Consider the following 12,482-nt stretch of genomic DNA (forward strand, 5'->3'; position numbering starts at 1 on the left):
TACATACCCCGTTCTTATACATGGTCAAGTCAATATAGACTATTAACTATTCCAACAGAAAGGTGAAAAAAAAAATATGAACAAATAATCATTTGCAAAGGCCAAGAAAATAACTTTTCGATTCGCATAATGTTTTTAGTCGCATGCAAGTGACTCTATAAATTGGTCTGTCCATAACACTTTTGTGCTTGGCCTTTTTGGTTAAGATAAAAAAAATCTGTTGTTAATAGATGCTGTTCTTAGCTTTTTAATGTTTCTTGGCCTTTTGGGCAAAATCAAAGTGTAGTATCTGTTCTTACTACATGCTGTACTTATGTTTGTAACTTTTCCTTGGCCACATGGCTAAGATCAAAGTGTAGTATGTTCTTAACAGATTCTGCACTTATATTTGAAACTTTTCCTTGGCAATGGAAGGGGGAACCCTTCCATACTAAGGCATTTTTAGTCGCATGCAAGTCACTCCATCGGTTAGTCTGTAACACATTTACATTATTTTTTTAAGCAAGGGATATGGAGTAACGGTGCCACTTTGATAACACAAGTTGCAAGGATACTATGTAGGAACTTGAGCAGCAAGATGTCTGTTCACATTACACTTGAACTTCTGCATGTCAGTACAGTTGAGAAGCAGGAATGTCTAGTAGTTCTGGGGAAGGCCTTACATCTAGGGATCTGTGTAGGGGTTGGATTTTGTTGTGATTCGGGGTATTTATGTCCAGAGGGTACAAGTGTTTGTAGTTCGTCGGAGCATTCACCATTAAAATACTTGAACAGGGAGAGGGATGCAACATTTCGTCGATGGGACAGAGGCTGAAGCTTAAATGACAGTTCATCAGGTTGGCGACGCTTTTGAATCCTATTCAGGAGCGAGACATTGGTAGCAGATGCACCAGCCCAAATGTGACATGTCATACATGAGTGAATGGTGGTCTTGTAGAGATACAGGATTCACTTGTTATATATTTAATTTAGAGTAAACCTAATTTCTGATGGATTACCTTCCAAGAATTCGAGATGATTTAACTTTTTAATTTTTTCTTTTTTTTCTTTGTACATAATTTTTCTTTATTTATATTTTTATCATAACTTTATTGTAAGTTTTTTTTTTTGAAAACTTTCAATGTTTTTTTTTTTTTTTTTTTTTTTTTTTTTTTTAGAACTTAGTTTTTGAAAATTTAAAATGTTTTTATAAATAATTTTTAGCATTTCATTATTTTATATATTGTTTCAACCTTTGTTTTTCGTTCCTTCTCTCTTATCCCTAGCATATCGCCTCCCCCCTGAACATTTTTTCCGATTATAATCTCCAAGATAATTCCATTTCTAATCTGAATGTTACAAAGTCGCTGTTGGCATTTTAACCTTTTATATAACGCTGGCTTTTTCTCCTCTTCTGACGCTAACATTTAGCTTCAAAATGCCATGGCCTGAAGAGGTTTCTTTCTGTAACCTTTATTGATTTGATAAAGTTCTTATATAGCTTTATGCTTTATTACATTATCTTAACTTTATGGATAATCTCATTTATATTTTTCAGAGATGTTGATAAAATACATGCTGGTCTTGGAAATAAACTTGGTATCTTTATTCAGTGGTCAGCAGGAGGTTTAATCAGTTTCATCGTTGGTTTTGCTTATGGATGGAAAACTAACCCTTGTTGTCTTGGCAGCCAGTCCCTTGTTGATTGTAGCTTCTGGTCTCATGGCAAAGGTACGAAATTGAGTTCTTATAATTTTAAGTGACATAATTATCTGTGCTACTCTGCATCTTGTATTCCTTAATGCTTTCAAGACCCTATCACAAACAATTCCCTTGGACCTTAGTAATGAAACCATGTGATACATTCAGTACTAGTGTGGCTTGGCTTGGTGGTAGCTTTAAACTGCAGTTCTGGCTTCGAATCTTGCTAGGTTCAGCCACCGTATATATTTTGTTCATATAACATATGTTCATATAACATATGTTCATATAACAATGAAACGCGTATCCATGGATTGCTATATTAAAATTAGAAATTGCATTACAAAAAAAAAAAAAAAAAAAAAAAAACACCTGTGAAATGATTTTGAAAACACGAAGATAAAAACCAGAACAATCTTTAAATCTGAATAAGCTAACAGAACTCCGTTTTTTTTTTTTGTTTTTGTTTTTTTTTTTTGTTTTTTTTGTTGTTTTTTTTGTTTTTTTTTTGTTTTTTTTTGTTTGTTTTTTTGTTTTTTTTAAACTAAAATTAAAGGGAAATACTTTCATTAGCATATATTTTCCCTATAAATCGGATTTAACGATTATTTTATGGCAATTTTTAGGTAGTCAGTTCCATGACTGATAAAGAACTTGGTGCTTATGCCAAAGCTGGAGCCGTGGCCGAAGAAGTGCTAAGTTCAATACGGACTGTAGTTTCCTTTGGAGGGGAAGTCAAGGAATATGAAAGGTAAGAATATCATTTCATTCCATTTTAATATATTTTGCTACGGTAATCGTGTTATTGCCATGGTCTGACCTAAGGTCATTGTAGTCAGATATAACAATGGATGGTCGCTCTAATTGGGAAAGTAAATATTTGAAAGATCTTATTTGTGGCCACTTGACGGGATGTAAAATATAGATAGGAGCATTTACATTTTCAGAAGATAATCGGAAAAAATTCTTAGTTAAGGAAATGAATCGGATTTAGTTCTTCTGAAACTTGTTTCTGGTTAGAAACATTGTTAGACGAGAATAACTTTTTGCTAATCACATTCGCTCTTAAAGAAAGTCGTATTAGAATACACACTGGACAGAAAAAATAACGAAATAACAATTATAGGAGCATCCAGACTCATGAAAAATTAAAAAGTACCTGGAGAAAAATATTCCTTGAACCAAGTAAGAGATACAAACAATTGCACTTAAAGGGACGATTAAATCACTTAGTGGGAACGTGGATATGTGAACTTGGCATCCAGTAAGATGCTCCGTTTCCAGCTAGAACAAAATAAGACAAAAAAAACTAAAATTTTTTTGACAATCGATAAAGTTTGTTGCTTCACACCAGTGTCTGTCTCGGGTTCATACTTTTATTTTAATGCCCTTTTTAGTACACTTGATAATTGTTTTTGCTTTTGTCAATGATTTCTCTCTACACCCGACCTTAGATATCTAATGACTTAAAGTATGGTAGACTAACTTCTCAAGCTTTTGGAAATCTGAAGAAAACTCGTTCTGGGTGTTTCCCTGCTTCTAATTTTAACTCTGATCTCGGATGCGACCAGATCAGGCCGTCTAAATATACCGGTTTTATCGTTTTTTTTCTCTTTGCAAAACTCAGTCATGTTCTAAAAAAAAAAAGTTTGCTCCACAAAATAACGGAACCAAACACCATGAATCTTTATATGAAGACATAGTTGAAACATAAAATTTGGTCAAAATGATCGGATTCGGTATTAAATAACAAAAAAGAATCGGAATTTGAAGAGAAATCCTAACCCTAGTGCATGGATAGATTAATTGAAATGCTAAATTCTTCTCGCTCCATTTCTCCAGCAATGCAAGGGAGTATTTTGCAGGAGTTTTATCTGAGAATCTGCAATTTTTGAAGGGGTATTTCATCTCTTAAATCAATTAACAGAAGAAACTAGATGCGTTTGAGTTCAAGTATCTTAGAGTCTAGTGGTCAAATGGAGCAATTGAATTACCAACCAAAAGTTTGATCGCATTAACCAACAAATAGTATCGTCAATATTCTGCAGACTGCATCTATGCTGGTTCAAATATGTCATAAGAGAATTGCCAACCATTTGCTCTAATGGAAAAAGGAAGACAAAAAGGAACTTTAAGCAGACAATCGCAATTTGACTGAGCAGAAAAAATACTGGAGGGACTCTGGATCTGGCTTCGGATCTAAAACGATGGTGTACTTTGACGGCATAATACACAGGACTAAGTCTTAATTGGAAAAGGGGAGTAGCCGATGAGAATCCTTGCCACATTTCAACTACACGCACGTGCATCCGGTCACAATATAGAATGTTCACAAAATAATTGGTTCATTTGCTTTCTATAAATTCGCTATTTAATTCCTATTCACTATTTAAAATCAACAAAACGAAACAATTCGATGAAAGCTAAAAATTCAGTAATACTATAATATTAATGCTAAGGCAATATTTTGTGTTATTAAAAGTGAAATTTAAAAAAATTATCAGTTATTAAAATAAAGCTTCTCTTTAAAAAAAAAAAAAAAATTAAATCTTCATGCATGATTATTATTAAAGTGAGCCGAATACACATCTGCACTAATTTGAATAAAATCTTTCAGGTACAGCAAAAACCTTTTGGTTGCTAAAAAGACGGGAATCAAAAAAGGCATGAGCATCGGACTTTCACTTGGTTTCATATGGTTGGCAATGTTCTGTTGCTATGCACTCGGCTTTTGGTACGGTTCTAAACTCATTGGAGAAGGCAGTTATAACGTTGGCACCATGCTTGTGGTAAGGGTTTTATATATTTATATTGCTACTAAAACATACTCCTTTCATTCCGACTCAGCGTTGCTCGGTTTTTTAATTGCACCGTTTTTTTTAAATTTCTGTTCCAAATATGGAAAGTGACTTTGAGGAATAGTTTTATTTTTGTCTGGGAGTAATTTGATCTAATTAAATTTTACTGTTTGTGTTGGAAGAAAACTGAAGTGTGTGTGCTAGTGCACACGCGCAACTCGCATGTCAGTAGTATATAATCATACTACTAAAGTATGGCCCATTTGTGTTTGCTAATGAACTAAGAGACAACGGTTCAATCTTTGGAGATTGTATCAATAATACTTAATACCTATTTACTAAACACTGTATGGTGGGGTTCAAGGAGAAGTTCTACTTTTCCTGAGAAGAGTAGGCCTCACCCCTACAACTCTCTAATAAAGATGGAGCCTTTGGATCGCCTAGCTCTTAATCTTTACTTGGGTATTGAGCACTGAATTAACTTTTTATAATGCTAATCAAATATTGATTCACCATTTATACCAGTAGTTTTAGAGGTTAATAAAATAACTCGTAGGGTTGAATACCACGTTTATCCAACTAATGAAGACAGGTTAAGTATACTATTATAAATAAAATGTTTTTACTAATATAATTCAACTTCTTGATATACCGATATTAAAAATTTCACTGTTCAAAAAAAAACAAATGCAGGATACTTTTAACAAATATATTAAAATTAAATTCGAACTTTCGACACATAAAAGCCTTCATCAGGAAAATCTAAACTTTTTTCTACCGTGCTGATGAAGACCCTTTTAAGGGTCGAAAATCAGAATCCAGTTTTAATAAGAAATTCTGCATTTGTCTGGTCTTTTTAACTGAAATTTTAAATTCCAACATCACAGTGCTTTTTAAATAGTGGATATTTCTATTTTGATATGAGAAATATTGGGTTAAAGACTGTTAAACAAACATTACATTTAAATATTAAAAATATAATTGATAATTATGGTATAATTGGTCCTTCAAAATACCAGCCATATTACACCATTATTTTTGCAAATGAAATTTTTCTTTTTGCTCCATTAAAATGTCGAATTTGTAGACAAATCTTTCTTGCAACCAAATACTATAGAGTTCGTCCAGGCCTCTCACCTCTCTATATACAGCACAGCAGACGTATTCTTTAAACTATCGCGATGGACAGCCTCAAAACGGTCGACAGTTTGTTCTGCCTTTCACTTATGCTAAATAAAGGAATGGTCTTTTTCTTTTTCAGGTGTTCTTTAGCATTATCATTGGCGCTTTCTCGTTAGGAAATGCCGCCCCAGGAATACAGACTCTCAGTGAAGCCAGGGCAGCTGCGAAGGTCGTCTTTGATATTCTTGATGACGTGAGTAATCTCTAAATTATCTATGTCGTTATTTTGTGTGACATACTTAGAAGAATTTCAGAATTTTATTTTCTGAAAGCGAAAGATTAACGTTGGTGTATTTCCTGTTGTCAACTACTCTCTCTCATTATATATATATATATATATATATATATATATATATTTCAGTTGTATTGGTAAAATGTCTTATGTATGTGACAATATCCATTATTAATATCGGAAAAATTCCCTTTTCAAATGGTGGGCATAACAGATCGATTCAAAGCATGCTAGATAATGGAGCGGAAGTTGGGTAGTTATGTAGGGCCTCGGAGCAAATGTGAATATATATATATGGGTAGGCTATTAAGATGTATATATTTTAATATAAACAGATTTACATTGTCGCGACACGAAACATGCTAACGTTAAGCGACTTAATAAATGGTTGCTTTCTACAGTAGAAACCATTCCTCAAATGAACCATTCATTAGCACATCCAGTGTCGCGACCATGTAAATTTTATATCAATAAAAATATCTTGCTTTCTTATTGAGCACTCTTAATAACCTCGTTAGTCATTAGTTTTCACTAGGGCTATGACAACAGCATAGTCTTTTCATTGTTTTGACTCTCGAGTATATATCCGACACAATCAACCGAAAAACATAAGATATCAATGGATATATACCTGAGATAAACAAGGAAAAGAATATGCTGTTATAGTCCTAGTTATCACTCTTGAATACCTGTAACCTACGCATACATTTATCAACTTTTTCTTTCCAAATCCTTTTTCATTCCAAGAAACACTTTCTAACTGTTTTTAATAAATTAAATCTTCTGGTTTTTAAATGTTGACTAACGTGTGTGTGTGTGCGCGCGCGATGAACGTTGTCAGAAAATGCAAATATTTTATAGTGGTGAAAGTGCGGGTGTACAACAATCTACTCTTAAAGCTGATGATCGCATTGATTTAATGCAAAAGACCAGAAAGTGAATAGACCTTTGTGTGAGGAGCATAGGTTTTTGAATCTCTTTATAAGCGACCATGAAAACAGTGCGTGTTTTACTGAATGTAAACATAAGGTTTTCCTCAAATTTTGAATTGTGTAATTGACTTAAAAATTAAACCTTTTCTTAATTCACTCAAGAATGTAGTGGAATGAAGACAAAATACTGCCAAGTCTAAGCTTGTTTCCTTCAATAATTACAAGAAACCTTCTCAACCACCATAGCTATGGCTAAAGATACATTGCTTGAATTTACTTTCAAACTCCTCGGTTTAACGTTCAGAGGGAACATGAGTTGGAACAGATATATCGAGAGCATTGCCAAGGCTGCTGGAAAGGTGGGATCTGTCTACCGTGCTAGAAAGTTACTTACCTGAAAGTATCTGCCTCTATGAGGTCACCATTTTGCCCATGTATGGAGTATTGTCACATTTGGGCGGGTGCATCTGCTAATAGTTTCCCTCAGGGTTCAAAAGAATCGTCAACCTGATAGGTCCTGAACTGTCATCTAAGCTTCAACCTCCACCCTACCGAAATGTTGCATTCCTGTTTTACAAGTATTTTAATGGTGAATGCTCCGAACTTCAAGCCTTTGTACCCCCTCGACTTAAATACCCCTATCAAACTCGACAAACAAGAAACTTAGTTTCTTCCCCCAGAATTGCTAGACTCTGGAAGTCCTTCTGGTCCCTGCTTCCTATACTGTACTGACATGCAGAAGTTCGTGTAATGTGAACAGACCTCTTGCTGCTCAACTTCCTACATAGTATTCCTGCAACTTATGTCCCCGATAGTATATTCCTATATCAAAGTGGCACTGTGCCTTGTTTCGGGTGAAAATGCAATGCGCAAAAAAAAAAACTAAAATGATCACTCAAAACTTGTTTTTAATTAACTGAATTTCTACAAATTCTGTGTCTAATATAAATATGCATAATTAAAATTTTCTTCAGAAACCAGTCATTGATAATTTTGCAACATTAGGAATTCCAACTGTAAAAGGAAATCAAATTGAATTTCGAAATGTTCACTTCCATTATCCTTCAAGACCTGATGTGAAGGTTAGTACTTTTTATTTTTTTTTTTTACAAAAATAACTAATGACTAAAGCTGTGGTTATGCATCCCATAATTCATGTGTGGTGGTGGTGGGAGTTAAAGATTTTCATACATTTCTTCATTATGGTTGACCGTGCATTAAAATAGAAGTGATATTCAGAATTTCTTTTCAGTTCACTTTGATATCAAACCATTTATAAACATTGTTTCCACAACGCCAAGATTGTTTACTCTGAATCTCTCTTCAAAGACAATACCATTTTTTAGAGAATTTCAGAACTTGCATGTACATAATACAGATTGGTAGCATCCAGTACATGTTTTTTGAATTTCAGTGAGTCACGAAGTGTCAATTTTTCTACTAGAGAATGAGGTTTTAAACGTTTAAGTTATGAAAGTCATGTAATTTTCTTTTCAGTTGGTATCAAAGTTATATCCAATTTGAAATATAAAGTTCATTGTGATTACAATTAATACAATATTGCCCACGATTCCTGCTTTTTGGACGATTAAAACCTTATAAATGATCTTACGAATTGAACATTTCTTTCTTGCAGGTTTTAAACGATTTTAATCTGACGATAAAGAAAGGTGCCACAGTGGCCTTGGTTGGCTCAAGTGGCTGTGGTAAGAGTACAACAGTACAATTATTACAAAGGATGTATGATGTTTCGGACGGACAGGTAAGTTATTTAGCTGCTCTTTGCTTTAGTTGACAAATGTTTTAAATATTTATCACTAGCAGTTCAGCCCGGCTTTGTTTGGACCCTATGTAGTGTTCATAACTATATGTGCACGCATATATATATATATATTAAAAAAATTTGATCCATGTCCAAGTAACCTACATCTAAAATTAAAGTGTTTAGACTCGAAATTGGCGGAGTTTGGTAGTTTTCAAGTCAAATCGTTGAACTTGATCTCTTAACAGACAAATTTCTGGCCGAAAACGGATTAAAGATTTTCCCAAATCTAAATACCTCTTATGTCAAATCTCGAGTCTATAGACTGAAAATTAAGAGTAGTTTGGTAGAGAAATGTACACAATTTCGCTTTTATAGATAGACTTTTTTTTTTTAATTTTTTTTTTTTTTTTTTTTTTTAGATTTTCATCGATGGTAACAACATCAGAGATTTTAACGTTCACTTACTGCGAAAATCCTTCGGCGTTGTCAGCCAAGAACCGGTTTTATTTTCAACCACAATTGGAGAAAACATTCGTTATGGTTCCGCACAAGCCACCATGGAGGACATCCAGAGGGCAGCCAAAAGCGCTAACGCCCATAACTTCATTATGAATCTTCCAAAGGTAAGAAGAGTCGTGGAAACTAAGATGACGGTCTGAAGATTTAAGGTGTATAAGTTTCGAAATGTTCGCTGTCGTCGGAATCGATAAATTGCTAGTCGAAATGATCAGCGCTTTTTTAAATTCAACGAAATACAGAAAACTTATTGAGTTCAAAATAGGATATTTGAGTGGAAACAAAATCAAACATAGAATAAATTTTAAATATTCTATTCCTGATGATAGCTTTATAATGACGAAACTTGATTGCTTTTAATGATACCTTTTATTTTAATTTTTATTTAATTTTAATGATAGCTTTATAATGGCGAAACTTAATTGATTTTAAACAAATGTTTATAATTCTACGTTGTACTAGCTCTAAATTTAGGAATTTATATTTAAACAACTCTTATATCGATGAGAAAAAAATCACTAAAATAACTTTTCTCTGACATGAACAAATTTTTGCATTTATCTTAAAGAAATACGATACTCTTGTTGGCGAAAGAGGGGCACAGCTGAGTGGTGGCCAGAAACAAAGAATTGCCATCGCCCGTGCACTTGTGAAAGACCCGAAATTTCTGTTGCTGGACGAAGCCACATCCGCGTTGGATTCCGAGAGTGAAGCTGTTGTTCAAGATGCATTGGACAAGGTATAGTTAACGTTCTCTTGTGCTATTCACCTGGCTTTGGTTGGAGCAGTTGTATTCACGTGGGTCTGTCCATGGTACAAGCGACAAATCTGAAATATACCTGTTCTAAAAATGGATGCAAAAAATTGGCTTTAGATAGATTTAACAAATGAAGGCTCTTTGCAAAGCTAATGGCTTGTGTACTGGACTATAACATTTTCCCTTAAGATCGCAAACTTAGAGGATCATCGATTATCCAGAACCTATTTTTGGTACTTTTTTTAAGCCATAAAATGTTTCGGTCACTTGTTTTGCATGTGAATCACAAAATATGATATTTCACCCAAACCTCTGGCCTTGATGGGGGGGGGGGCTAAAAATTGATGTTATGGTTTCAAATGATCTGAAATAACAGCATTGGGAGACTTGATTCCAAATATTTCTCGTGTTATATTTTTCTTTGGTTTTCATACATGAAGTAAATTTCACAGTGAATAAGGTTTATTTGATACTGGAAATATTCATAATCGTACTCTAATTCCAAAAGAGGGGAGACACCATATGATAAATATTTGGAATCTAGTTTCCCTTGCTGTTATTTCAGATCATTTGAAACCATAGCAAGTTTTAGTCTCCTCTTCCATCAAGGCCAGAGGTTTTGAAGTGTGTGTGTATTTAGTATTCTTTTTTTAATTTAAAGTTTAAATGCATTAACTAACAGCTTCATATTTGCATTTTTCGGACTAATCTGTTAATATAGTGAAGATGAGAATGGTAGTCCAAAGAATTTGAATCAATCATCTCAAACTCCAATGTAACAAAACATTTGTTTAATTATACTTTATTTATATTCATTTATTTTATTTTTTAAGATGTATGTATTTTACACAATAGGTGTCACAAATATTTATTGATCCGACGTTGAATAATGTTCGAATGTTGAGCAATTAAATGGATTAGACTAAAATGGATTGAAGAGTTTAGTGGTCAGTGTTAGTATTTGCAAACTGTGGGGTGTCAGTATTTTGGAGGCAATTAGCAAATCAGATTCTGGGGTAAAAATTTTTCACATGAGAAAGGTTTTATTCCGACAAGCATTTTAAAATTTTGTTACGGATTTGATAGGCTAATGGCTAGGCCTTTTGAGCTTTATAAGGTTTCGAGTATTTTTAGATTTTAAAAATGTTTTTCATGTATCTTTAAGATTCGTCTTGACTCAGGATAGTTTTCTAGTTAAATAGCACTAGAATTTATAGTATGCATAGTGAGGCGGCTGGATAGGGTAATGGTTGTATAACCTATGTAACTGTTTGCTCTAAGATTGAGTTACTCCCAAAGCTTAATATTGGCTTACGTTTTTAGGGTTGAGGCATTGTTTTTTTTTTTACTATAAGGTTTTAGGTCTTAAATTTCTCATCAGAAATAATCTAATTTTGTTATTGCCAATTAGGACATATATCTATTTTTATGGTCTTTTTTCTCATTTAAAAGTTGGTTGCATAGAATTTGAGATGTGATATTGTACTTAAAGATTTAAAGCAATATATTTTTTGTTCATCAACAAATGAATCCGTTGATAAGACTTGTTCAAAGAGTAATGTTTTAGTGGAGGAGATAAGTTTTGCATGGTTTAGGTTTTTGACAATGGCTATTTTGTAACTCTGAGAGCATCCGCTCCTGAAATTATATAAACTTTTCTGTTGACTTTATTTCTCGTATGCATACATTCCCTACTCCAGGTTTTTTTTATCAGATTAAAATAAAGTTTGGAATACATATTGAAATCTTTTCTCAAAATAACTTTTCTTGTGCAAGCAGGACATCCAATATGTGATTTCGATTTGCCGTCTATTAATGGTTCTATGAACATTTCTTCCTCCAGGCCAGCCAAGGACGTACGACCATTGTGATTGCCCACCGACTGTCCACCATTAAATCGGCCAATATGATCGTTGTCGTGAAAAATGGTACAATCATAGAGAAAGGTACACACGAGGAGTTGATGGCTTTAAAGGGAGCTTATTATGATCTGGTCACAGCTCAGGTAAATATCTACTAATACATCGCACGTCCAATACCATGCATCTTCTGTTTTTTTTTTTTATGTCCATTAATGCAAAGAAGTGTCATGCTTATCATCCAGCAGCTACCTACACGTGGATATCCACTAGGATTTTCCCAAAAGTAAGCCTCCTATTAATTCGGTTAAAGAGCTGTGAAGACCGGAGTGGTACCATTTAACATTAGTGACCTTTTGTGTGCTAGAATTTTTCTACAATCACCACCATTCTCAATGCACTTTTGCCAGAAATCCAATGATGCATCTCTGCTTCTGACGCACATCCATGAATGGTTGTTTTCTTAGTCTTACACGGTAAATATCTGCAACAGATGAAACTTTCAGGTCATGAATCATAAGTTTAGTTATAGCAATGTAATTTGCAATCTTTTTGATCCATTCGGAACAAAAATGGGAGGCATTACTTTAGAAATGCCTTCGTACGTGTAGACAATCGTACTGATCGATGAAACCTCTGGCGATTTGTTCTTTATATGCAGGAATGGAGAACGTATTATAATAAAACACTATGGACCTTGTTTGTTTGGATAACATCTAAAAGGGATGTCATCTATCTAAACATTTGATAAACATAAGGCA

The 12,482-nt window shown here is 33.8% G+C and overlaps 1 protein-coding gene across 1 annotated transcript in view; it reads left to right on the forward strand.

The window, feature by feature from the left end:
* Positions 1-1,410: 1,410 nt before the first annotated feature.
* LOC145291074 (ATP-dependent translocase ABCB1-like) overlaps positions 1,411-12,482 on the forward strand; it is a 290,243-nt gene continuing 279,171 nt past the window's right edge. The window contains exons 1-9 of the mRNA XM_080136587.1: positions 1,411-1,710; positions 2,307-2,431; positions 4,298-4,469; positions 5,740-5,853; positions 7,799-7,906; positions 8,461-8,586; positions 9,009-9,212; positions 9,674-9,844; positions 11,706-11,867. Coding sequence (XP_079992713.1) covers positions 1,636-1,710; positions 2,307-2,431; positions 4,298-4,469; positions 5,740-5,853; positions 7,799-7,906; positions 8,461-8,586; positions 9,009-9,212; positions 9,674-9,844; positions 11,706-11,867 — 1,257 coding nt within the window. The 5' untranslated portion in view covers positions 1,411-1,635. The remainder of the gene's footprint in view (positions 1,711-2,306; positions 2,432-4,297; positions 4,470-5,739; positions 5,854-7,798; positions 7,907-8,460; positions 8,587-9,008; positions 9,213-9,673; positions 9,845-11,705; positions 11,868-12,482) is intronic.

Source organism: Euprymna scolopes, chromosome 12 (genome assembly GCF_053919585.1).
Source record: "Euprymna scolopes isolate OS-2025 chromosome 12, ASM5391958v1, whole genome shotgun sequence".
In the NCBI taxonomy this organism is placed as follows: domain Eukaryota; kingdom Metazoa; phylum Mollusca; class Cephalopoda; order Sepiida; family Sepiolidae; genus Euprymna; species Euprymna scolopes.